Source organism: Perca flavescens, chromosome 16, assembly GCF_004354835.1.
Source record: "Perca flavescens isolate YP-PL-M2 chromosome 16, PFLA_1.0, whole genome shotgun sequence".
Classification (NCBI taxonomy): domain Eukaryota; kingdom Metazoa; phylum Chordata; class Actinopteri; order Perciformes; family Percidae; genus Perca; species Perca flavescens.
Genome location: NC_041346.1, coordinates 31358921 through 31386576, shown reverse-complemented (window position 1 = coordinate 31386576; position 27656 = coordinate 31358921). Strand labels below are relative to the sequence as shown.

Sequence of the window (27656 nt, the reverse complement as noted above, 5' to 3'; positions counted from 1 at the left end):
AGAGAGAGAGAGAGAGAGAGAGAAGGACCAGGACCAAGACCAGCTGTTTCCCTGATGCTCCACTCTGATATGAGGAGGAATAATCCCCTGAGAAACATGATTCAGCATCCTGCTGCTCTCTGAACTCTTTCACTGTTTTTAGAATACAATCGATATTTATTGCCATTTGCACATGTACTGTGTGTGTGTGTGTGTGTGTGTGTGTGTGTGTGTGTGAGAGTGAGTGAGTGAGTGACTATAATAAATACAATAGTACAATATAAAAAGAGAAAAATAAAAGAGAAAACAGCTGTCAGATATATAATTACATTAAAACACTATTTGATTTCCATTCTAATTAATTTCCTTTTTAGTTTTATTTCATTCATGCAAATAGTTATTGTGGCCAAATAAAAAGGTGTGTGTGTGTGTGTGTGTGTGTGTGTGTGTGTGTGTGTGTGTGTGTGTGTGTGTGTGTGTGTGTGTGTGTGTGTGTGTGTGTGTGTGTGTGTGTGTGTAAGTAATGTACCGTTTAGTCCACACAGTGGCAGGATAAACACTGGTTTGATTCCAGCTGTCAGTTGGATTTCAAGAATCCTCTGATAACATTTGGGAAGTCTAAAAGAGCCATTTTATCATTTAAATCATGTAAAAATGATTAAATCCCCATTTAAGTTGATTTGTTATGCTTTTAAATATAACAACAGGCCTTGGCTCGATTATCCGATTAATTTTGTACACAAAAGTTCAACTTTTTTTGGATTCATGCTCAAAATAAGCAGCTGAATGTGTGCTCTGCCGTTAAAGTTGTTATTAAAACATTTATATTAATGTGTGTGTGTCTGTGTGTGTTTTGTGTGTGTGTGTGTGTGTGTGTGTGTGTGTCTGTGTGTGCGAGTGTGTCTGTGTGTTTGTGCGCGGATGTTTGTGTGTGTATGTCTGTGTGTGCGAGTGTGTTTGCGCGTGTGTTTGTGTGTATGTGCGGATGTTTGTGTGTTTGTTTGTGTGTTTGTGTGTGCGCGTGTGTCTGTGTGTTTGTGCGCGTGTGTTTGTGTGTACGTGCGGATGTTTGTGTGTGTTTGTGTGTATGTGCGGATGTTTGTGTGTGTTTGTGTGTGTCTGTGTGTGCGAGTGTGTTTGCGCATGTGTTTTTTGTTTATGTGCGGATGTTTGTGTGTGAGTGTGTGTGTGTGTGTGTGTGTGTGTGTGTGTGTGGGTAAAGAAAAATAATATAGAAGAGAAAACAGCTGTCAGATATATAAAGTTATAATTGCAATTATACTCTGTGTTTCTATAATCTGTTTGACAAAACAGAACGACGCATGCGCAGTGGTTCAGCTCGCTCTGTAGCCGAAACCGAACGAGGCATGCGCAATGGGTCATCTCGATCTGTAGACGATCTTTGGTTGAAAGAAATGGCGTCGGATAACGGACTCGCCTCTCTGGTAAAGTGTCTTTAATGTGAATATATTAACTGTCCGTTTGGCTGTCTCTCAGCGCCTTGCTCTCATTAAAGTCTCTGTAACGAGGCTGAGAGATACACACAGTTTAAAAGGTTTATACCCAAGCAGGCTAGTGAGCTAAGCTAACTTTGCTAATGCTAGCGAGACGAGAGGAAAACACGTGTAGAAACAGTCCTGCAGATAAAGCAGTCTGGGAGGTGGGCTTACTTTATGAAATAAGATGTGTAACAAAGTCTCACATCGTGTCAGGATAACTGGAGTTTATTGTCATTGTTAGTTGTTATTTTAGATAGTGTTTGCCCTCCGTTTGTTGGCTGTTTTAATATATGTTGTAGCTTCTTTACACATGGTTCCTACCCGCTGACACACGGTCATACTTCAGTGTGACACCGGCACTAAGGTTTTTCGTATTTTCATTTTTGTTTGTTTACATTTTACTTGAACTTGATATGCATTGCAAATATGTGAAAACGCCTTATTAATCCCTTGTTTTTAAGTAGATGTAATCATAAACAAATTTTAAAAATAGACACAAAAACAAACGAGTAGAAAAGCTAAAAAGAAACACGCACACACACGTACACACACAGACGCACACACACTCACATACACACACACACACAAAATAATTTACCATAAACAGGGGGCACAATCTTACAGTTTTAATGGCTTTTCTGTTTTTTTGATGAAGAATATATATTTAGCACCGTTTCTTTTTTGACATTAAAGTTTTACTTTTTGGCAAATTTACATTTTTGCAGCTGTGGAAAGAGTTCAAAACTATTCTACTTAAAGTGACTATATGTAACTTTTTAAAATGTTTCTGAAACTGTCATTTTTCATTGATAAAATGACCTGTAACAGCAAGTGTCCATTGGCAGCGTCATTTCAATGCTTGTGTCACGGTGCTCGCTCCTCATTTGCATAAAGTTGAATCCAGCCAACTTTTTGCAAATGAGGAGTAGGGCTGTTGGAACTAGAGATGCACCGATAGAGCGGCCGCTGACCGGAATTGGCCGGTTTTCACGTGCTTGGCCATGACCACAACACGCTCTCTTTTTCCTTTCTCTCAACTTCTCCGCCGTGTGTGGCGCGTAGCCGCTCGCGGTGTGAAGTGTGTGTCGGCGCTAGAGATGTTCCGATACCAGTATCGGTATCGGCTCCGATACTGCCTAAAATGCTGGTATCGGGGAGTACTGGAGTTTATGCACCGATCCGATACCACGTAATAAAGCCCTAAAGAAAATCTACGTTAAAGTAGTTTATTTATGTTCTTTTTCCGTTATAACTGACTGTCAAACTGGATAGTAAAAGAAAGTTCTGTGGCATTCATTGTTTGTTCATGTTTCACAAAGAGTTTAACCTGAGCCAGACCGACAACAAAGATAGAAATCATATCACATCCATACAGAGATAGTAGTATACAGCTGTTAAAACATAATAAAATATATGACACTGGTATCGGATCGGTACTCGGTATCGGCCGATACGCATGTTCAGGTATCGGAATCGGTATCGGGAAGCAAAAAATGGAATCGGACCATCTCTAGTCGGCGCTATTCTCGCCACATGTAGGGAACCTGGTGAGTTAACCTGCAACGTGTCAGCTGTTTGGACATTCTTCAGCGTGTGGTCAGAAGATAACAAGTTTAGAATATGTAACACCTGCCAGGAGACAGCAGGGCGTGGAGGGACCACGCCAAGAACCAGAATCACATTTCTCTTTAGTGTGATATTAGATGTGAGAAGAAGGAAATGGTTCTAACGTTGCTCTTTAGATGTGTGTGAATGTCCCACACCAGGAGTCATTTATATAGTTAATGAAAAGATAGAAAAAAATAAAATTAATATTTGAGTGTGCTGTAAAATCGGTATCGGCTGGCCTAACTCAAAGAAAATCGGAAATCGCAATCGGCCTAGAAAGTTGTAATCGGTGTGCATCTTCAGGCTGCGGCTGCGAATCGGAAGAAGGACCGGAAATAGTTTTAACATGAGCCAAAAGTTCTTATGTTATCATTAGTTAGCGAGTTATAGTAACGTTAGCTTAGCTGGGAGCTTCATGGAGACAGCTAGCTAAAGTTAATGTTAGATGCCCTACAGCTGTCATAGTTAGCTTATACTTCATATATTACCTTCTAACAGCTGGATTCGTGGCTAACACTATTGTTACTTAGTTTATGGCAAATTGTTTTGGCTGTGCTTTCTAACATGATGTCATTGTGCTAACCGAGCACCGTTAGCCTTTACAACAGAGCCGCTTCCAGTGTTTCCTTTAGGATTTTTTTTTAGCAGTGGGGACAGGTCCGAACACATATTCCTGGGTGTCCGCCCTATTCTCCAGCATTTCTGATACCGTTGGGGGCAGAAATGTTGCTGTGGGGCAAAATTATGTAAACAGAGCGCAGCGTGCCAGAAATGTAATGCGCCATGATGTAGGTCCCTTTCAAGGCCAGGCTGATGTTAGAAGTCCCTCTAGTGGACAGAACGTGTAACAACAACCACATGCTTATAGTGGTATTGACAATGCATAAGCCTGAGTAGTGTAGTACATATTTATAACAGGCTGCATTTGAGCATTTAATATTCGATTATTATTTGAATACAAAAAAAAATAACAAATTAAATTCAAATGGTATTATAGAAGAAGATTGACAGCTCTAGTGAGGAGCGGCCGGATCTGAAATGAAGACAGATTCAGCAACTGCACGGCCTATTTTTAATGATTTTTTCAAACTATTTTTCGTTAAATACGAGATCGTATTTCGAACAAATCGCCATGTTGGTTGGTTTTAAAATCTGGGAGCAGCCAGCCCCATTGACGCGTTCGTCCAATCAGCTGCTGCCATCGCGGTAGTAGGAGGGTTTTCTTTGCTTGTCATTGGTCCGTGAAGAGAAACTGGTGGCGAGCCCACTAGCGTGCAATGCTGGGAAGCATGGCGATCCCATCCGTGAAAACAACGCGTATAAGGACACGTACTATAACAGTGAAAAGAATGCAGGTAGGCGGTGCTGCAGTCACACATTCTGATGGGTCACAGATTTCTTTGTAACACCAGAAAAGCCTGTTTTATTTTATTGTATCCAGCCTTTTGAGGCAGGTAAAAGGTAGCAGGAGATGTCTTTATATAGGCCTAATTGTATTTTAATGGTATTTTAGAAGTTATCTGCTGTAGATATGGCTGATACTGGGACAGCACCATCACAGGAAAGAAGGAGATTTAACAAACGACTAAAAAATAAAAGGGAAAGTGAAAGACTTGTCAATTCTGTGTGCTAGCAAACAATAGAAACATGCTTAAAAGCTGCTGTGTGCTGATATGAACTGCATTAGGGTGCATTAGGACATATTTTCGGCGTACTGCATTTGATATACGATGTAATGGGACATATTAAATATTTCCCTGTCACACTAATTGTAGTATGGGCATTGCAACACACCCAGTATCTCTCTCAAAGCGCTCCTCTTCCAGGAATGAACAAAGCTTGATAACCCCTCCCTCTCAAACACAGCCAGCTCCACTCTGTGCTCATATTTCCTTGTTCCCTCCCCTTCAGAGCTACAGTTTGCAGATGGGTGTAACCAACATGCTGGGGAAGTACAACAGCGTATCACTGCTGATTTACATCAGAGCTCAGACTAGTTTCACTTCTCAGGAAGTGAGACTCAGACAGTCGTTGTCACTGAGCGAGAGGTGAAATGGAGCAGAAAGGAGTTCAGCTGGACCGGGGAACCTTCTCTTGTTCCATCTGTCTGGATCTACTGAAGGATCCGGTGACTACTTCCTGTGGACACAGCTACTGCATGGACTGTATTAAAAGCCACTGGGATGTAGAGGATGGTAAGTACAGCTACAGCTGTCCTCAGTGCAGGCAGAGCTTCACACCGAGGCCTGTCCTGCTGAAAAACACCATGTTAGCAGATTTAGTGGAGGAGCTGAAGAAGACTGGACTCCAAGCTGCTCCTGCTGATCACTGCTATGCTGGAGCTGAAGATGTGGCCTGTGATGTCTGCACCGGGAGAAAACTCAAAGCACACAAGTCCTGTCTGATCTGTCTTGTCTCTTACTGTGAGAAACACCTTCAGCCTCATTATGATGTAGCTCAGTTTAAGAGACACAAGCTGGTGGAGCCGTCCAAGAAGCTCCAGGAGAACGTCTGCTCTCGTCATGATGAGGTGATGAAGATTTTCTGTCGTACTGATCAGCAGCTTATCTGTTATCTCTGCTCTGTGGAGGAACATAAAGGCCACGACACAGTCTCAGCTGCAGCAGAGAGAGCTGAGAGGCAGAGAGAGCTCGAGGGGAGTCGACAAAACATCCAGCAGAGAATCCAGGACAGAGAGAAAGATGTGAAGCTGCTTCAACAGCAGGCGGAGGCCATCAATCTCTCTGCTGATAAAGCAGTGGAGGACAGCGAGAAGATCTTCACCGAGCTGATCCGTCTCCTGGAGAAAAGAAGCTCTGATGTGAAGCAGCAGGTCAGATCCCAGCAGAAAAATGAAGTGAGTCCAGTCAGAGAGCTTCAGGAGAAGCTGGAGCAGGAGATCACTGAGCTGAAGAGGAAAGACGCTGAGCTGAAGAAGCTCTCACACACAGAGGATCACAACCAGTTTCTACACAACTACCCCTCACTGTCACCTCTCAGCCAATCAGCATCCAGCATCCATATCTGTCCTCTGAGCTGCTTTGAGGACGTGACAGCAGCCGTGTCAGAAGTCCGAGATAAACTACAGGACGTCCTGAGAGAGAAGAGGACAAACGTCTCACTGACAGGGACTGAAGTGGACGTTTTACTGCCACAACCAGAGCCCAAGACCAGAGCTGGATTCTTAAAATATTCACGTGAAATCACACTGGATCCAAACACAGCACACACACGGCTGTTATTATCTGAGGGGAACAGGAGAGCAACAATAATGAGTGAACAACAATCTTATTCTAGTCACCCAGACAGATTTACTGGCTGGTATCAGGTCCTGAGTAGAGAGAGTCTGACTGGACGTTGTTACTGGGAGGTGGAGACGAGAGGGTTAGGAGTTTATGTAGCAGTCACATACAAGAATATCAGCAGAGCAGGGTGTTTGGGTGAATGTAGATTTGGATACAATGATAAATCTTGGGCGTTAGATTGTATCAACAACGGTTATACATTTTGTTACAACAATGTCCAAACTCCCGTCTCAGATCCTGTGTCCTCCAGAGTAGGAGTGTACCTGGATCACAGTGCAGGTATTCTGTCCTTCTACAGCGTCTCTGAAACCATGACTCTCCTCCACAGAGTCCAGACCACATTCACTCAGCCCCTCTATGCTGGACTAAGGCTTAATATTTGGTCTTCTGGAGACTCTGCTGAGTTGTGTAAACTGAAATAGACAGAAGTCATTTAAGGGTTAGCCTATATTCTGTGTTTAAACTCTTTTGGCATTTTTTCCAGTATATGGTACTTGCTCGACTCGACCGCGGTGCCCCGTCCTCCATTTTCCATTGCAGATTTAGTACCGCCTCATGCGTGAGGTGAGCATGGCTGGTCGTCATAGCAACACCGCTGAAAACTGCCGTGACCTAACGCGACACACACACAGAACGTAGAAGGTGTGTTGTTTGTGATTCTTGGCATGTGGCTGTTTGCCAGAAGACACATTTTGTTTCAAATGAAGCCGGAAGCAGCAAAAAAAACTATTTAAAAATGGCGGTTTGTTCAGGACACCCCCATCTGTCGCTAGCGATGATGATGCAGTGATTAGTGACGGTTCTCGCCGACCAATCGGTTGTCTGCAGGTTTTCACGTCACCTTTTGGTATCGCCTCAGCTCGCTTGGAACCTCGACGGAGGTGATACTAAAAAAAGTACCTGTTGGCATGTACCAGGGACTTTTTATCATAATGGAAAACCAAAAAAGTCAAGTCGTGGCGAGTCGAGCAGGTACCATGTGATGGAAAAATGGCATTTGTTGCTGAGAGCTGATCGTTGTGGCGTTTCTTCACTGCACAGAGATCAGCTGTCAATTAAACCTTATGGGATCACATCTCGACCGATGTTTTGCTTAAATGATGTAGAAAATGAGTTCAATTTGGTTTTCCACTGTCCTTTATTTAAAGTGGCTTTATGTAACTTTCCTTTGTATTGATTGAAACACTACCACTTTGCACAAAAGCGGTAGAGTTTTTAGCGAGGCAAATGTCAGGAAATATTGTGCGGTGTGAACTGCAAGGTCTGTAGTACAATATTCCATTTACATTCATTGAGTTATAGGCCAAAACGCGTCTGCGTTGACTATAGCGCCCCCTAATGGCCGATCTTCACCAAATCTAGTACAGAGCCTCAGAACAGCATACCAAACAATCATAAGTTTTATATTGATAGCATTTGTGGAGGCAGAGAAATTGCAAATGTTCCATTTACATGCATTGAGTTATAGGCCAAAACGCCCCCTAATGGCTGATTAGCAATTAATTTGGCCGAGATATACTAAAGTTCGGGTTTGGCAGCTAGTTTGGTTGTAAATTGCGCATACATTAACTTTAGAGAATAAGTTCCAGATGCTTTGTTGCATTTCAAGTGTTGCATACGGTAACTTAGCCTACAAAGGATGTCTCGTGAGATAAACCGAGTGTCACTATGTCACGAGTCTAACTTTAGAAACATAAAAAAATTACATATAGTCACTTTAATGGACAGCGTGATGCTTTAAGTCAGATAAAAACAGATATTGATTTTGTAAATATGGATGATGCTCAAAGACTGAGACGGCTATTCACATGTGAAACATAAATTAGCCAGCTATCTTTTCACAAACCTGACTCGAGGGAAAAGCTCTTTACCGAGATGATCTGTAGATATTAGTTGTTTGTTATTCATGTTTTCCTCCACGTTATGTATCTGTGGGACAGGAAGATGTCTGTTAAATAGCGGTGTCTTGTAATCTCATGTGGGATGGGCCAAATGTTTGGCGTGACACACAAATAAAATCAAACTAAAAGTGTATTTAGTTTCTCTTCCACTGCATGGCTCTGAAGAGAGAAAGCACCAGACCTCCTGTATCCTACACACTTTGTTCTCTTTGTGGACATTTGTAAAGAAATCTAGATTTACATGTATTTGTTTGGTGGACCAAATGTTATCATAATCAAGAATTAATTCTTCTCTTTTACATTTACTGAGATTCTGCTTCAACCAAAGTGATTGTGTGGATGAAGTCAATGTGTTGATGAAATCATTGAACAAGAGTCTTTGAACAGACTTTACTGATGGGATGTGTGAACTGAAGCTTTATGTGATGAATAAACTAACATGAACAAAGTCTTTTCTTCCTGTCTTCATTCCAGGGTTTCATACAAAGCTGACGGAGAAAATGTGAAACTGATATGAGAGTATAACTGAGGCCCTTTTCCTCCTGAAACACCACAAAGTACAGTGTTCATGTTTAGAGTCAGTCAGTCTCTGTCCTTTCAACTCTCCTCACTAAAACTGCTCCGTCACAGAGAAATGAGCAGAGTTTTCTATCACTTATTCACAGTGTTTAAGTAGTGTGTTATAGCATTACAATAGTGTATATTAGAGTATTTAAGTAGTGTGTGTGACAGTTTCTCATTAATGTGCGTGATAGCGTTTCAGTAGTCGCCGCAGTAAAAAGTAGGGGTGTACCAAAAAATCGGTTTGTATTTGAATCGCAATTCAAGCTCTACAGATTCGAAATTCGATCCATAGAATTCCAAAAATTGATTCAAATTTTAAAAATAAATTATTATTGTATGTGTACTGCAATCACATGATAGATGGATGCTTTATTGATCCCCAAGGGGAAATTCAAGGTCCCAGTAGCTTACAGACATCACACACACACACACACACACACACACACACACACACACACACACACACACACACACACACACACACACACACACACATATATATATATATATATATACATACATAGATACATGGGAAAGGTAACATTTACATATTGTGAATCATTTTTTGAATCGAGAATCGTTTTTGAATCGAAAATCAATATTGAATCGTGAGCCTAAAAATCGGAATTGAATTGTGACATTTTCAGAATCGTACACCCCTAGTAAAAAGTAACACTTAATTTACAGAGCATTTTTTAAAACACGCAGTTACAAAGTTCCGTCACAGACAAATGAGCAGAGTTTTCTATCACTTGTTGCTTTTTACAGCCAACATTTCCTCTCTGCACTGAGTCAACACTAAAACTGTGTATGTCTGTGTGTTGTGTTTTGTTTTTGGTTCCCAGGGCGTAGAGGGAGCCTCCGCAGCTGCACATGCTCTGTCTCTTCCAGCAGAAGCGTACGGGAATGATGTAAGTGGACTATAAAACACACAAAAACTATAAAAACAATTATGCAAGTGTTAACATAGTATCCGTTACTTAGATATAAAAAACAAACGGAAAGTAGACATAACAGAGAGGCTGGAACCAAGTTTGGTGTATTTATTGGAAATGTAACATGCAACATATATAATATACCAAATCCTTTTACTATCCTCCTGGGTGATACATCTTTATTCAGGAGCACAGTGTGAACACAGATGCAGCCTGCTAAAGAAAAACATCTCCCTCCCCCCCAAAAATGTGTTTATCTGATAACTTTTGCTGCTAATGAAAAAGAAGATGTGGCTGCAGAGGTAACTCCCAGCATGCACTGGGCTTAAAAACAACAGCCAGTTACCAAATAACCTTTGACCCTTTTTGTGTTCCTCTTCTTCTTCTTTCAGCCCCGGCTGGAAGTCATGTGGGCGATGAAGGCCTACAACCACGCAGAAGTTTACTTCAATGTAAGAGCTTTTTTTTCAGACTTTCATTCTGGATCATTGCTGAAAAGTGTAAAAGAAAATTACCTGCAGATTCCGTTTGGGTCTGGTAATAACGTATAGGTGTAACAAAATATACAGACAAAAACACGAAACGGTACAACAAAAACAGACATTTGGATTTGAATTTGGAGGATGTTTTTAGTTTTTTATTAGTGATTAGTTTCTGTGCATGTCGGTTAAAGTTCTTTGTAGTCCTGTGCATACGGGTGGGAGATATTGACAAAAATGAATATCTCGATATTTCTTTTCAATATCTTGATATCGATATTCAGACGATATTTTTGAAATCCTTCTAGAAGTTAAAAGAAGCCCTGTTACGGAGGCTATTTCGGTGGTTCTCTTGGGAAAATGTACAAGCAAGATGAAATCATAACAATAAACAAAGGGCTCCGTTCTGTAACATATTGCACACAACCATGTCCTTATTGGAAGAAGTCCTGGAGCTGGGACAGGGCCGGGTCAGACCAGGTTCTGATAGTCCTTCTACTGGGCTGTATAGTCCTTCTGACCAGGATGCATGCTGGGATCAGGAGTTGGATGTGATCTGACTGATGCATGCTGGGATCAGTAGTTGGATGTGATCTGGCCCAGGTGAGGGAGAGGAGCAGTTGTGTATCTTTCTTGATGTTAGAGTAACATGGTCTAGTGTGTTCTTCCCTCTAGTAACACAATCTACATGCTGGGAGAAAGCTGGAGGGGACCAGACTTTAAGGACTCCTTGTTAAAGTCCCCTGTATCCCGTATCCAGGTGATCGCGCTGCAGTTTGTTCACTATGGTTAGCAGTGAACCAAACTTGGGCTAACGTTAGCATCGGGGGCTATGTAGACGGCAGTGTGCTGTTTTCGTGGTAAATAAAATGGTCAGTATATTACCGACAGGGCTCCAGGTCAGGTGAGCCGTGCTGGGCAACGATCCTGCAGTTGGTGCTCCATTCATGGTGCACAACAATGCAGTCCTCCGCCTCTGGTCTATTCTGAGTTATGTTCTCATCCTGCCGGTAGATAGTTAGCTCGCCGTGCTAGTTAGCTCGCCGTGCTAGTTAGCTCGCCGTACTAGTTAGCTCGCCGTGCTAGCGGCGACAACAACCTGGAGGGCTCCGTCAGGCTATGTCCTCCGGGATGTTATGAGCCGCCTGGAAGGCTCTCGTGGTCCTGTATTGATTAGTTCAGTGTGTCGTATCGTGGTCCTGTATTGATTAGTTCAGTGTGTTGTATCGTGGTCCTGTATTGATTAGTTCAGTGTGTTGTATCGTGGTCCTGTATTGATTAGTTCAGTGTGGCTGTACGTACTTGTATAAATATACACCGACAGGAGAGCCGCTGCACAATCGCGCGCCGCCATCTTTGTTGACATGAGTGAACGTCATAACACACAGGTAAGAACTAGTAGCAGCTTACTCTCGTGCGGGACGATCGTGATTTTGTACAAAAAAATACAGTCAAACAAACCCCTACAGTATTAACATCGCTACATATAATTGTTTAGAAGGTTATAGTGTACGTTATTTGTTTTCTCTTTAACTCCCTTCAGCTCTTTTCATGTTTGGGGGGTCGGATTGTAAAAATTATTAAATATTCGATATCCCAATTTTGCATATCGTCCAGACAACAATTTGGATATTATCGTCTAAACGATATATCGGCCACCTCTACCTGTGCACAACATTGGTAACAATGTTCCTAGTTCTCAGGCTTCCTCCAACAACGCTCATAAAGATATGTGTACAAGAAAACAGGAAAGTAAAATTAGAATCTAAGACGTAAAATAGTGCAGCAGTTAAAATATAGGAATAAAATATGTTCTATAAAATGAACTACTGTGAAATGCATCAACTGTAATGTAAACAGGTTGTGCAGTAAAGTATGTGTGTTGTAGACAGGTGTGTGTACGTTTATTGTATTATTCCACTAAAAGATGAACTAAAACTCTTCTTCTCTCTTCAGCTCATTTCATCCGTGGATCCAAAGTTCCTGAAGCTGACGAAACTGGACGACAAAATCTACTCGACGTTCAGAGAAACCTTCAAAGAGCTCGACATAAAGCTGCTGAAACCAGACGACCTGAAATCTGACGAGGCCAAAGAGGTCCGTGTGACAGCCCTCCGTCTTCAGTCATTTTTCAGAAACTTATAAGCACATCTCTGCGAAAGTGGAGCTTTTACATGATTCTTGTGGAGAAACTCAGTTTTACAGATCTGTTCATTAAATCAACTTTTTTCAACATATTATACTATGACTTTTTTCAACATATTATACTATGACTTTTTTCAACATATTATACTATGACTTTTTTTCAACATATTATACTATGACTTTTTTCGACATATTATACTATGACTTTTTTTGACATACTATACTATGACTTTTTTCAACTTTTTGGACATTTGAGATTCATTTATTTGATTAGGACAATGCACGTTAATCAACATTTCTGTAAATGCGCCAGTGTTGGCCAGGCGGCTAATTTTCAACTGTAGTCCTAGTTACCCAGCCTAGTCTTTATGGTGGGAGGAAACCGGAGCACCGACGCATGCAAACACGGGGAGAACATGCAAATACTATGACTTTTTTAGACTTTTTCGACATACTATACTATGACTTTTTTTCCAATATACTATACTCTGACTTTTTTGACATACTATACTATGACTTTTTTTCCTACTTTTTTCGATATACTATAGTATGACTTTTTTATGAATTTTTTTGACATACTATTCTACAACTTTTTTGTAATTTCTTTGACAATCTATACTATTACTTTTTAGGCTGAAGGATTTTGGGCAACCTTGACATTTACTCAATCCAGCCATTATAAGTTTAGATTTTCATATGTATAGATTTGTTGGGGGGCATTTTCAGGTCATTAAAGTAACTCGGGTGTATAAGATGTGAAATGTTTGTTTGCAGACGTGGCGTCCGTTCTGTAACCAGTTTGAAGGGCTCATTGAAGATTTTAACTACGGCACTCTACTCCGTCTGGACTGTGAGAAAGATTACACGGAGGAGAATACTATATTTGGTAAGTTTGTGTCTCACAGTGGGAAATCAATATATTTTTAAAAAAGCTAGACAAAAAGCAAGTCATGTTTTTCTGTTTTTCAGCCACCAGGGTGCAGTTCTTCGCTGTTGAAATTGCCCGAAACAGAGAAGGCTACAACAACACTGTGTTCATGTCCAAATCTTCAAAGAGCTAGTCACCAAATGAACTTATCCAACCATGTGTAACACCACCAGGACCGGCCCTCCAGGAAACATAAAGATGAACTCTTAGTCTTTGCTCTTCTGAGGATACAGCTTTTTATTTTCATTTAAAAGGTCTTTTTAAATCTCGGCCCTTTCATCAGTGCTGTCTGTCAAACAGCCCCATCCCTGTTTGGACACTTCAACCTCCCTTCTGCATTTTGTATTTACTGTAAAGTTGTATTGTGCCAATCATAAATGGGTGTTTATTTTGTAACACTTAAGTTGAATTTCTTTTCCAGTTACCAAGGAAATCACGAATAAAAAAAGTAATTTTACTTAGAATTGTGAAACTGTTTATTACTGTTCTTGTTCTTTGGAGAAGAGTGGGAGATCTGTTCTAGAGAGACGGGGTTGACAAAGCCAATCATACATCTTCTCAAAAAGTCAGTTGGAAAAGTCATAGTGTAGTATGTCGAGAAAAAGTCATAGTATAAATAAATGAGTAAATAGTAGTTGAGTGAAAAATACCCCAACTACTGTGACGTTATTTAAAATAAGTTCAAAAATAAATATCGACCTATTTATGCAAAAAAACATATATAACATAGTATGTCGAAAAAAAAGCCATAGTATAGTATGTCGAAAAAAGTGATAAAAGAGTCCTAGATTAGATTAGATGATTAGATTCAACTTTGTCATTGTGCAGAGTACAAGTACAAAGACAGCGAAATGCAGTTTGCGTCCAATCAGAAGTGCAAAAAAGGCAGACAAGTGCAATGTGATATTCAAGTATAGACAGGTGGTGCATAGACAGGACAATACATATATTGCAGTGTTATAAGAGCAGAATAAATATGGCTATGTAATATGAACAATGTATGAACAACATGTACAGATATGTGCAATGTAGCAGCAGTGACATTATACTAGTAGTAAGAATAATATAGATTTACGCAGTGTATTAACAGAATATATAATAAGATAAACAGAATAAATATGGATATACTGAATTAACCATATAGACATAATTACAGTATGTACAGATATGTGCTAGGGCTGGGCGATAAACCGATTTTATCGATTAACTCGAATGTGTAGTTAACGTTGATTTGTTTAAATGAAAATGTATTATCTCCTTAACATCCGCCGACGCTCCCCTCTGGGCTCCCGTAGCTACGAATGGGCTCAGCCCTCCCCCTGCAAGTTTGCCATAGAGATACACAAACAACATGGTGGCGACAGGGACTAATTAATTAATTATATATATATATATATATATATATATATATATATATATGGTACAGTACAGGAACAACCTTCTCATTCGGACCAGCTCTTCAAAACTATGAATGAACACTCTTGAAATAACTGAAAAGGATCCTGCTTTGCACACTCTTGGCATTCTCTTGGAGCTTCAAGGGAGCCTGGGGTTATCCAACAGTAAGTTCCCAGGTCTACATGTGTTTTGTGGATTTGGAGAAAGCGTCCATGACTGGGTACACAGCCCATTGTCCTGTTGAAAGATAAACTGATGGGATGGGATGGCTGCTGCAGGATGCTAAATCCCCAACAGTGGAGTATGGGGTGAGGGGGTCCTCTCACCTTTTCACGGTGGGGCCATCCAATCTCTGTATGACCAAAGTGGTTCCCCTTTAAAAAAGGGAGACCTGTGTCCGGGTTCTCAGCCTCCCTGGTAAAGTAAGTCAGACTCGTTTCAGGTGAGGGTTGGCCTCCGCGTGGAACAACGGACCAGCTTTGTCACCAATCCTGGGTCCCCGGGAGAGGTGCTGGGTTTGTAATATTTATGGACAGGATATCGGGGAGATACTGTGGGAGGTCGGGGTGGGGGAGGGGTTGCAATCTCTTTGACCAAAGTGGGCTTGGGATCTCATCGCTTTGTCACCAATCCTGTTTGTAATATTTTGCAGATGATGTGGTCCTGATGGGCTTGGGATCATCTTTGCAGATGATGTGGTCCTGATGGCATCATCGGACCTTCAGCACTCACTGGATCGGTTCGCAACCGAGTGTGAAGCGGTTGGGATGAGGATCAGCACCTCTAAATCTGAGGCCATGGTTCTCAGCAGGAAACCGATGGAATGCCTTCTCCAGGTAGGGAATGAGTCCTTACCCCAAGTGAAGGAGTTCAAGTACCTTGGGGTTTTGTTCGCGAGTGAGGGGACAATGGAGCGGGAGATTGGTCGGAGAATCGGGCGCAGCGGGTGCGGTATTGCATTCAATCTATCGCACCGTTAGACGAAAAAGAGAGCTGAGCCAGAAGGCAAAGCTCTCGATCTACCGGTCAGTTTTCGTTCCTACCCTCACCTATGGTCATGAAGGCTGGGTCATGACCGAAAGAACGAGATCCAGGGTACAAGCGACCGAAATGGGTTTCCTCAGGAGGGTGGCTGGCGTCTCCCTTAGAGATAGGGTGAGAAGCTCAGTCATCCGTGAGGAGCTCGGAGTAGAGCCGCTGCTCCCCGGCGTCGAAAGGAGCCAGTTGAGGTGGTTCGGGCATCTGGTAAGGATGCCCCCTGGGCGCCTCCCTAGGGAGGTGTTCCAGGCACGTCCAGCTGGGAGGAGGCCTCGGGGAAGAACAGTACTAGGTGGAGGGAGGTCCAGCTGGGAGGAGGCCTCGGGGAAGACCCAGGACTAGGTGGAGGGATTATATCTCCAACCCGGCCTGGGAACGCCTCGGGATCCCCCAGTCAGAGCTGGTTAATGTTGCTCGGGAAAGGGAAGTTTGGGGTCCCCTGCTGGAGCTGCGACCCCCGCGACCCGACACCGGATAAGCGGACGAAGATGGATGGATGGATGGACTCATCAGACCAAAGCACAGATTTCCACTGGTCTAATGTCCATTCCTTGTGTTTCTTGGCCCAAACAAATCTCTTCTGCTTGTTGCCTCTCCTTAGCAGTGGTTTCCTAGCAGCTACTTGACCATGAAGGCCTGATTCAGTCTCCTCTAACAGTTGTTCTAGAGATGTGTCTGCTGCTAGAACTCTGTGTATCATTCATCTGGTCTCTAATCTGAGCTGCTGTTAACTTGTGATTTCTGAGGCTGGTGACTCGGATGAACTTATCCTCAGCAGCAGAGGTGACACTTGTGTAATGGGAAAATTACATTTAAGCCAAATTCCTTATATTTTTATGTTTAATTCGTACTTTACTTCTCTCACAAATGCTGAAAGAGTTGATCTCATTTCCCACATGCAGATTTTGATTCTAACTGCTGAGACATCCAGTCTTAGGTCACCCTAAAACTATCGTACAGGGAGGAGGAGGCGAAATGGCTCCGAGATGTCTCTTGTGTTTTTTCTGATTGTCTTCATGTGTATCAGATTGCCTGTAAGAATTGTAGCGTCATAATATTCCAAGTGCGTGTGTGCTGTCACTCTGAAGATGCATAAAAGCCTGGTGTTTCTGTTCACTCATTCGAGAAACTGACTCCACACTGGGCTGTGGCCTTTTGTGAAATCATGTTGATCCTATATTTGCAAAAATATTTTTTTTAATAAAATACAAAAACCCAACTTTGTTTTAGTCTCAGTCTGTCTTATTTGTTTCAATTTACTAAACTCTGAAATTCCCCCCCCCCTGCTGCAAAGGAAACTTGCACTACACTTGGTCTTCCTTTCCTGGGCCGGTCCTCATGTGAGCCAGTTTCGTTGGAGCACTTGATGGTTTTTGCGACTGCACTTGGGGACACATTCAAAGTTTTCGCAATTTTCCGGACTGACTGACCTTCATTTGTTAAAGTAATGATGGCCACTCGTTTCTCTTTACTTAGCTGATTGATTCTTGCCATAATATGAATTCTAACAGTTGTCCAATAGGGCTGTCGGCTGTGTATCAACCTGACTTAACTGATGGTCCCAACCCCATTAATAAGGGAAATAATTCCACTAATTAACCCTGACAAAGCACACCTGTGAAGGTAAAACCATTTCAGGTGACTACCTCATGAAGCTCATTGAGAGAACACCAAGGGTTTGCAGAGTTATCAAAAAAGCAAAGGGTGGCTACTTTGAAGAATCTAAAATATAAGACATGTTTTCAGTTATTTATATAAGTACATAATTCCATATGTGGTCATTCATAGTTTTGATGCCTTCAGTGAGAATCTACAATGTAAATAGTCATGAAAATAAAGAAAACGCATTGAATGAGAAGGTGTGTCCAAACTTTTGGCCTGTACTGTATATATATATATATATATATATATATTTTATATATATATATATATATATATATATATATACTAGTCGTTTCATTACTTACTTATCCGTAATCTCTGCCAAAATGACCAGCAGCTCGCGGTGCACTGTCCCCGGCTGAGAGTCACCTATTCTTGGATAACTGAACCACCAGCTACCGCTGACCTGACGGAGCACCACGCGGGGCACCAGAGGCGGTGTTGAGGAACTCTGTTGCGGCTCAACACTTCTACTAAATGCCGCTGATATGACCGAGCTGTGACGGAGGTCTGTAGCGGCTTAAACAACTAGCAATCACCACTCTGTGCACGGAGCTCCTCTTTGACGTTTGTTTTTACCGCTAGTTACTACGAAGGAGCTTGCTACAGGTATGCTACATTCAAGAGACCATGGGATGTTAATGTACGTTACTCAGCAACAGGTGAAAACAGGGGCAAGGAGAAGTGAATTACCTGTATGTGTGAAAACAGCTTTATCTCACGCATCCGTTTTGTTATATTTCCACAAAATTGGCATGAATAACAATGATGGTTTACATGCCCCATGTGTGTGCATGTGTGTTTGAGTCAAAACAAAATAAAACTTATTAAAGTGGCGTATGTATGACACGCCAATTCGTATGCCATTTTGGCGTGTTATCAACGCAGTTCGGCCGCCATTGACCTACATTACGTGTGACTTTTCGCCGTAGCGAGTAGTATGAAAGGACGTAAGTCCGTGAAGGGAGGTCGGTTCGGGTGGTGGATGGGTAAAACGCAGGACGTTGGTCACCGTTGTGTTTTTGTCATTTTTTTAGTGTTACTAAAGCCTTTCCCTGTGTTCTTTTCCTAAACCCAACATTTTTTTGTTTTTTGTTTTTTTACACGCGTGTGACGTTCTCGCGATAACACGCCACGTGGCGGGTATGTTTACCTCCGCTGTATACAGTGTAGACGTACACGTGGATAGCTCAAAATGCGTACAGATAACACGTCATTTGGCTTTAGGGAAGTGGCGTCTATGTTTAGTCATGATACCATGTTGTTAAATGAGAAAACAATGTCCAAACTCAAAGTGCCACTCCTGCTACTGGCATTAATCAAAAGTTGATAACCCCTCCCCGTGTTTTATAATAACAATAAAGCTGAACCTTGAACCTGGATCCCACGTACCGTAAGTCAGACTACATATGTGGTATTATGGGCATTGCAACACACCCAGTATCGCTCGCAAAGCATTCCTCTTCCAGGAATGAAGCAACACTTGATAACCGTGATATCCCTCCTGCAGCTGCTCTTACAAGGTACGTACTGTTTCCTGCAGAACAGTCTGCAGATAGTCGGGACATCAACTTTGAGCCTCTTGCTCAGATATGCTGCACAGAGGATCGTGGGTCAGAAAAGCACGCTGGGTTGCGTACTGCAAAATGCAACAGGGTGCATTTGGACATATTTTTGGCGCACTGTAAGTACTACTATGTATTGCGGAAAACAATTTTTTTTCCTATCATACTAATGGTAATATGGGCATTGCAACACACTCAGTATCTCTCTCGAAGCGCTCCTCTTTTAGGAATGAAGCTAAACTTGATAACTCCTCCCAAACACATGCTGTTTTTAGATCAGAGCTCAGACTAGTTTCACTCAGACAGTCGTTGTCACTGAGCGAGAGGTGAAATGGCGCAGAAAGGAGTTCAGCTGGACCGGGAAACCTTCTCTTGTTCCATCTGTCTGGATCTACTGAAGGATCCGGTGACTACTCCCTGTGGACACAGCTACTGCATGAACTGTATTAAAAGCTTCTGGGATGTAAAGGATTGTAAGTCCAGCTACAGCTGTCCTCAGTGCAGGAAGACATTCACACCGAGGCCTGTCCTGCTGAAAAACACCATGTTAGCAGATTTAGTGGAGGAGCTGAAGAAGACTGGACTCCAAGCTGCTCCTGCTGATCACTGCTATGCTGGAGCTGAAGATGTGGCCTGTGATTTCTGCACCGGCAGAAAACTCAAAGCACACAAGTCCTGTCTGCAATGTCTGGCTTCTTTCTGTGAGAAACACCTTCAGTTTCATTATGAATCAGAGACATTCAAGAAACACAAGCTGGTGGAGCCGTCCAAGAAGCTCCAGGAGAACGTCTGCTCTCGTCATGATGAGGTGATGAAGATGTTCTGCCGTACTGATCAGCAGCTTATCTGTTATCTCTGCTCTGTGGATGAACATAAAGGCCACGACACAGTCTCAGCTGCAGCAGAGAGAGCTGAGAGGCAGAGAGAGCTCGAGGGGAGTCGACAAAACATCCAGCAGAGAATCCAGGACAGAGAGAAAGATGTGAAGCTGCTTCAACAGCAGGCGGAGGCCATCAATCTCTCTGCTGATAAAGCAGTGGAGGACAGCGAGAAGATCTTCACCGAGCTGATCCGTCTCCTGGAGAAAAGAAGCTCTGATGTGAAGCAGCAGGTCAGATCCCAGCAGAAAAGAGAAGAGAGTCGAGTCAGAGAGCTTCAGGAGAAGCTGGAGCAGGAGATCACTGAGCTGAAGAGGAAAGACGCTGAGCTGAAGAAGCTCTCACACACAGAGGATCACAACCAGTTTCTACACAACTACCCCTCACTGTCACCTCTCAGCCAATCAGCATCCAGCATCCATATCTGTCCTCTGAGCTGCTTTGAGGACGTGACAGCAGCCATGTCAGAAGTCAGAGATAAACTACAGGACATTTTGAGGAAGAAGTGGACAAAGGTCTCACTGACAGGGACTGAAGTGGATGTTTTACTGTCACAACCAGAGCCCAAGACCAGAGGTGGATTTTTAAAATATTCACGTGAAATCACACTGGATCCAAACACAGCACACACAGAGCTGTTGTTATCTGAGGGGAACAGGAAAGCTACATTCATGAGTCAACATCAGTCTTATTCTAGTCACCCAGACAGATTCACTAACCTGTCTCAGGTCCTGAGTAGAGAGAGTCTGACTGGATGTTGTTACTGGGAGGTGGAGACAAGAGGAGGAGGAGTTTATGTAGCAGTCTCATACAAGAATATCAGCAGAGCAGGGAGGTCGGATGAATGTAGATTTGGATACAATGACAAATCTTGGGCGTTATATTGTATCAACAACAGTTATACATTTTATTACAACAATGTCCCAACTCGCGTCTCAGGTCCTGAGTCCTCCAGAGTAGGAGTGTACCTGGATCACAGTGCAGGTATTCTGTCCTTCTACAGCGTCTCTGAAACCATGACTCTCCTCCACAGAGTCCAGACCACATTCACTCAGCCCCTCTATGCTGGACTAACGGTTTATTTTGGAGACTCTGCTGAGTTGTGTAAACTGAAATAGACAGAAGTCATGTAAGGGTTAAATTCTGTGTTTGAACTCTTTGACTTCTTTAGTCACCATGTTTGTTGCTGAGAGCTGATCCTTGCGGCGTTTCTTCACTGCACAGAGATCAGCTGTCAATCAAACATTATGGGATGTCCTTTAACATCTTTTTGTTTTGTTTAAAGATTATTCTTGTTGGGCACAGACCGATATGTTGTTTAAATGATGTAGAAAATTAGTTCCATTTAGTTTTCTACTCTCCTTTTTATTGTGGACAGCGTGATGCTTTGTTTTAGTCAGATTAAAACAGATATTGATGTTGTAAATATGGACGATGCTCAAAAATAAATATAAATATGGATAGGGCTGCAGCTATCGATTCTTTTAGTTATTAAGTATTCTACCAATTATTCCATCGATTAATCGAGTAATCGGATAAGAAATATACATAATATACTAATAACTAATATACTAATAACTAATAATATACAATAGTTTGGTTTAATTTTCGGAAAAGGCTAATTTTTTTTGCCTACATTGCTTACAATATCTCTCAAAAAACTAAACATATTAAGTGCATTTAAGTGCCATATATTGTTTTTAAAGAAAACATTTTCTGAAATGCAATAACAACCTCAACTAAGGCAAACATTAAACATACATTAAATTAAACATGACCTTAAATTGTACAACTTAACTTTCAGAACTACAAGTTTCAAGCTGAGAATGATCTGTATACAGGCTATATGTAAATATTAGTTATACTCAACCTATTTTCATTCATATATTTGATTACAATTGTTGACCGCTGGGTCAGATGAAAACCCCCAAACAAAGAAATAGCAGAATCATTCCATTATTCCTTGCAATACAACATATATAATGTTGTCAGTATTAAAAGGATAACTATATAATCACTTAGATGCGTTTCGAAGAGCAAACTATATCAATGCTTAGAGTGTGTTTGTTGAAAACCCCCCAAAAATAACATCTATATTTTGCTTACATATTAATCTGTTTTTGCTTAATTAGTTTTTGCTTATATATTGATCTGTTTCTGCATTATATGACAGTGAGTTTTCATTAAGAAACTGTGAGAAGTGTAGGAGAAGTAGCCAGACAGAGATAACAGAGAGCAGTGGCCTTGGTGGGTGCACGCAGCTGTGTGTGTGTGCATCCTGAAGACACACATGTGGCAATACACAGCACACGTGCTGAAGGGCTCATGTTAAGTTTTCTGTTACTGTACGTTGTTTGTGAAGTATTTCCTACATTACCTTACAAGGACAAGGAAGTAAAATGTTTTTTCGTGTATAAATATGACCAACAATCAGCTGTTTTTCCGAAGGGATAGTCAACAAGCCAGCTCTTTAGATCAGATCGTGGTCACCACTACATATTTTCTTGTCTTTGTTTTTGGTAGTTGTTGTGTTTGGTGTAGTTTCATCATCCATACGACTCTGATTTACTTTTGTCGGGTCCGCTTGGTGGAACGGATGATTAAGTTAGACTAAATATTTTCTGTTGAGATGCTGAAGCACTGACGTCGTGCTATTATTGTGGTAAGCTAGTTTGATTTTGCAGTAGACACACTGTACAAAGTTTTTGTTTTAAGTACGTTTGAACTGCCTCCAAACTTTGGAGACTTTCTGAACTTTTCTCCAACCTGTCTCTTCTCTTAGTCCTTCACTATTTATACTCTTTCTTCATTTTGTAATATGTGCCATCAGTCTTCATGGCATGTGTCGCTAGCAGCGTTGTCAGCCATGTGTGCGACAGTAATAATCATCCGTGCGGAAACACCGTGAGCGGTACAATCTTGGTAACATTGATTAAACAAAGCTTTGAGGCAAATCATTTTGCATCAAGGATTTTTAGTTAGATGTTGTTATCATAATCATAATCAATAAGTCATTCTTCTCTTTTACATAGCTGAGATTCTGGTTCAAACAAAGTGATTGTGTGGATGAAGTGAATGTGTTGATGAAATCATTGAACAAGGGTCTTTGAACAGACTTTACTGATGGGATGTGTGAACAAACTGAACATAATGAATAAACTAACATGAACAAAGTATTTTCTTCCTGTCTTCATTCCAGGGTTTCATACAAAGCTGATGGAGAAAATGTGAAACTGATATGAGAGTAAAACTGAGGCCCTTTTCCTCCTGAAACACCACAAAGTACAGTGTTCATGTTTAGAGTCAGTCGGTCTCTGTCCTTTCAACTTTCCTCACTAAAACTGCTCCGTCACAGAGAAATGAGCAGAGTTTTCTATCACTTGTTCACAGCGTTTAAGTAGTGTGTGTTAGAGCATTACAATAGTGTATATTAGAGTATTTAAGTAGTGTGTGTGACAGTTTCTCAGTAATGTGTGTGAGAGCGTTTCAATAGAGAAACGTGCATCAGTCGCCGCAGTAAAAAGTAGGGGTGTACAAAAAATCGATTCAAATCGTGATTCAAGCTCTACCAATTTAAAATCGATTCAAAAAATTCAAAAAAACGATTCATATTTAAAAAAAATTATTATTATTATTGTATGTCTACTGCAATCACATGATAGATAAATACTTTATTGATCCCCAAGGGTAAATTCAAGGTCCCATTAGCTTAAAGAAATCACACACAACATACACATACATCATAAAAAAGGATGTTAAAATGACAAAGAAATCAACATTAATAATATGGACAATAAAAGATACTAAACTAAATAAAACATCCACATGAATGTACTAAGGGATATATATATATATATATATATATATATATATATATATATATATATATATATATATATATACACAACCAAATTCGGCTACTGGCTGTTAAAAACAGCCAGTAGCCGAATAACCTTTGACCTTTTTGTGTTCCTCTTCTCTTTTTTCAGCCCCGGCTGGAAGTCATGTGGGCGATGAAGGCCTACAACCACACAGAAGTTTACTTCAATGTAAGAGCTTTTTTTTTTTTCAGATTTTCATTCTGGATCATTGCTGAAAAGTGTAAAAAAATAAATAAAAAAAGTCAGTTTGAGTCTGGTAATAACGTATAGTAGGTGTTGTAGGCGGAATTTTGTTCAAATGAGGTCCTAAAGCCTGTCAAATTTATTCATTCTTTCATTGGACTTTTACCAGAACACAAGGATCAATGTGAGACAAAGAGTTCAGTTAAGCAAAGTTTACTGAGTCCATCATAAGAGTTACAACACAGCTGTGGATTCACAAACAGAGACTAAGTTTCCCTGGCAACAGACATTAAGTCAGAGTTAGTCAAATCTGACTCTAATTTATTAATTCCTGCGCCTTCTTTCATTAGACTTAAGTTTACCAGATCACAAGGATCAATCTGACACTAAGAGTTCAGTTAAACAAAGTTTAAGGAGTCTAGCATAAGAGTTACAAACAGAGACTAAGTTTCCCTGGCAACAGACATCAAGTCAGAGCTGGTCCACCAAGATCCCATCTGAAAATGAACTCCGATCTGTTCTCTCCCTCAAGCTTTTATCCATTCCTCACAGGGGGGGCCTGCTTGTTTGTTAGGCAGAAATTGTTATCTTCGCACACACACATGCCAAGGTTGGGGTCTCTGTGTGGTGCAACTTCCTGTCTGTTTTCGTAACCTTCAAACAGTGCACCTCAATTCCATAAACGCCTAAACTATTTGTATGACTTAAGCTTAACTTTCTGTGCAACGAGAGAGGTCACCCGGAGTACTTTTAACCACTTCCTCAATGAATAACACAGCTGTTTTGCAACGAGCACGTACACACATTTTGTTAATAAAATATTTCTACAGTGTAACAAAATATACAGATGGTACAACAAAAACAGATATTTGGATGTTTTTAGTGTTTTTATTAGTGATTAGTTTCTGTTCATGTCGGTTAAAGTCCTTTGTAGTCCTGTGCACAACATTGGTAACAAAGTTCCAATGTGTACAAGAAAACAGGCAAATAAAAATATGTTAAATAGTGCAGCAGTTAAAATATAGGAATAAAATATATTCTATAAAATGAACTACTGTGGTAGACAGATGTACAGGAATGGTAAAATGCATCAACTGTAATGTAAACAGGTTGTGCAGTAAAGTATGTACGTTGTTGTAGACAGGTGTGTGTACAGTTATGGTATTATTCTACTCAAAGATTAAACTAAAACTCATCAGCTCATTTCATCCGTGGATCCAAAGTTCCTGAAGCTGACGAAACTGGACGACAAAATCTACTCGACGTTCAGAGAAACCTTCAAAGAGCTCGACATAAAGCTGCTGAAACCAGACGACCTGAAAACTGATGAGGACAAAGAGATCAGTCTGCTCACATTTCTTCAGTCCGGTTAGCGTTAGGGTCAGTGTGGCTCTCATGAAAATGACATGCTTTTTTCAACATACTATGACTTTTTTCAGATTCTTTCGACATACTTTACTGTGACTACTTTTCAGATTTTTCGACATACTATACTATGACTATTTTCGACATACTATACTATGATTTTTTTCAGATTTTTTCGACATACTATACTGTGACTTTTTACAGATTTTTCATGATTTTTCCGACATACTATACTATGACTATTTTTTTACTTTTTTCGACATACTATACTATGACTTTTTTCGACATACTATACTATGATTTTTTTCAGATTTTTTCGACATACTATACTGTGACTTTTTACAGATTTTTCCGACATACTATACTATGATTTTTTTCATATTTTTCCGACATACTATACTATGACTATTTTTTTCACTTTTTTCGACATACTATACTATGACTTTTTTCAACATACTATGACTTTTTTCAGATTTTTTCGACATACTATACTGTGACTATTTTTCAGATTTTTCGAAATACTATACTGTGACTATTTTTCAGATTTTTCAAAATACTATACTACGATTTTTTTTCTGATTTTTCCGACATATTATACTATGATTTTTTTCAGATTTTTCCGACATACTATATTATGACTTTTTTCAACTTTTTTCGACATACTCAACTATGATTTTTTTCAGATTCTTCCGACATATGATTTTTCCGACTATGACTTTTTTTCAACTTTTTTCGAAATACTTTACTATAACTTTTTCGACATACTATACTATGATTTTTTTCAGATTTTTCCGACATACTATACTATGACTATTTTTTTCACTTTTTTTGACATACTATACTATGACTTTTTCGACATACTATACTGTGACTATTTTTCTGATTTTTCGAAATACTATACTATGACTTTTTTCAGATTTTTCCGACATACTATACTATGATTTTTTTCCACTTTTGTCGACGTACTATGACTTTTTTCAGATTTTTTCGACATACTATACTATGACTTTTTTCGACATACTATACTAGGACTTTTTTTGACATACTATACTAGGACTTTTTTCGACATACTATACTAGGACTTTTTTCAGATTTTTTCAACATACTATGACTTTTTTCGACATACTATACTATGACTATTTTTCTCACTTATTTCGACATACTATACTTTGACTTTTTTCGACTTACTATGACTTTTTTCAGATTTTTTCGACATACTATACTGTGACTATTTTTCAGATTTTTCAACATACTATACTATGACTTTTTTCGACATACTATACTATGACTATTTGTCTCACTTTTTTCGACATACAGTACTTTAGACTATTTTTTTTGACATACTATACTATGACTATTTTTTTCGACATACTATACTATGACTTTTTTCAACATACTATACTATGACTTTTTTCGACATAGTACTATACTGTGACTATTTTTCAGATTTTTCGAAATACTATACAATGAATTTTTGCTGATTTTTCCGACATACTATACTAAGATTTTTTTCTGATTTTTCCAACATACTATACTATGACTATTTTTCTGATTTCTCGACATACTATACTATGACTTTTTTCAGATTTTTCCGACATACTATACTATGGCTTTCGACATTTGGGCTCCTCAGATCATCTCATCGACAGCAACCTTGATATTTACTTGATCCAGCCATTATAAGTTTAGATTTTCACATGTATAGATTTGTTGGGGGGCATTTTCAGGTCATTAACGTAACTCAGTGTATAAGATGTGAAATGTTTGTTTGCAGACGTGGCGTCCGTTCTGTAACCAGTTTGAAGGGCTCATTGAAGATTTTAACTACGGCACTCTACTCTGTCTGGACTGTGAGAAAGATTACACGGAGGAGAATACTATATTTGGTAACTTTTTGTCTCACAGTGGGAAATCAATATATTTTTAAAAAAGTGAGACAAAAAGCAAGTAATGTTTTTCTGTTTTTCAGCCACCAGGGTGCAGTTCTTTGCTGTTGAAATCGCCCGCAACAGAGAAGGCTACAACAACACTGTGTTCATGTCCAAATCGTCAAAGAGCTAGTCACCAATTGAACCTATCCAACCATGTGTAACACCACCAGGACCGGCCCTCCAGGAAACATAAAGATGAACTCTTAGTCTTTGCTCTTCTGAGGATACAGCTTTTTATTTTCATTTAAAAGTTCTGTTTAAATCTCAGCCCTTTCATCAGTGCTGTCTGTCAAACAGCCCCATCCCTGTTTGGACACTTCAACCTCCCTTCTGCATTTTGTATTTACTGTAAAGTTGTGTTGTGCCAATCATAAATGGGTGTTTATTTTGAAACACTGAAGTTCCATTTCTT

General features: G+C 40.3%; 3 protein-coding genes across 4 annotated transcripts; all 3 read left to right on the top strand.

Annotated features, from left to right (window-relative positions):
• The first annotated feature begins 1318 nt into the window (after positions 1–1318).
• Positions 1319–27506, top strand: LOC114570504 (protein PBDC1). Of its 2 annotated transcripts, none has more exons than XM_028600802.1 (6): positions 1319–1424; positions 9702–9767; positions 10184–10243; positions 12227–12367; positions 13190–13301; positions 27283–27506. In XM_028600802.1, exons 1-6 carry the CDS (start codon positions 1347–1349, stop codon positions 27372–27374), a joined length of 549 nt encoding a protein of 182 aa, XP_028456603.1. In that variant the 5' UTR covers positions 1319–1346; the 3' UTR covers positions 27375–27506. The 2 variants fall into 2 exon arrangements, with proteins under 2 accessions (XP_028456603.1, XP_028456602.1); XM_028600801.1 differs by lacking the exon at positions 27283–27506 and adding an exon at positions 13385–13807.
• Positions 4628–6970, top strand: LOC114570502 (tripartite motif-containing protein 16-like). Its single transcript, XM_028600798.1, has one exon. It carries the CDS (start codon positions 5140–5142, stop codon positions 6811–6813), a length of 1674 nt encoding a protein of 557 aa, XP_028456599.1. The 5' UTR covers positions 4628–5139; the 3' UTR covers positions 6814–6970.
• On the top strand, positions 19310–21002 carry LOC114570503 (tripartite motif-containing protein 16-like). Its single transcript, XM_028600799.1, has one exon. The coding sequence runs from the start codon at positions 19338–19340 to the stop codon at positions 21000–21002; it is 1665 nt and encodes a 554-aa protein (XP_028456600.1). The 5' UTR covers positions 19310–19337.
• Positions 27507–27656: the final 150 nt, after the last annotated feature.

Excerpts from the sequence above, each read along its gene's own strand:
- LOC114570504 (XM_028600802.1), top strand. The coding sequence starts at position 1,347 with ATGCGCAATGGGTCATCTCGATCTGTAGACGATCTTTGGTTGAAAGAA. Across the intron at positions 12,368-13,189 it reads AATCTGACGAGGCCAAAGAG|ACGTGGCGTCCGTTCTGTAA; the intron begins GTCCGTGTGACA and ends GTTTGTTTGCAG. Across the intron at positions 13,302-27,282 it reads GGAGGAGAATACTATATTTG|CCACCAGGGTGCAGTTCTTT; the intron begins GTAAGTTTGTGT and ends TCTGTTTTTCAG.
- LOC114570502 (XM_028600798.1), top strand. The coding sequence starts at position 5,140 with ATGGAGCAGAAAGGAGTTCAGCTGGACCGGGGAACCTTCTCTTGTTCC.
- LOC114570503 (XM_028600799.1), top strand. The coding sequence starts at position 19,338 with ATGGCGCAGAAAGGAGTTCAGCTGGACCGGGAAACCTTCTCTTGTTCC.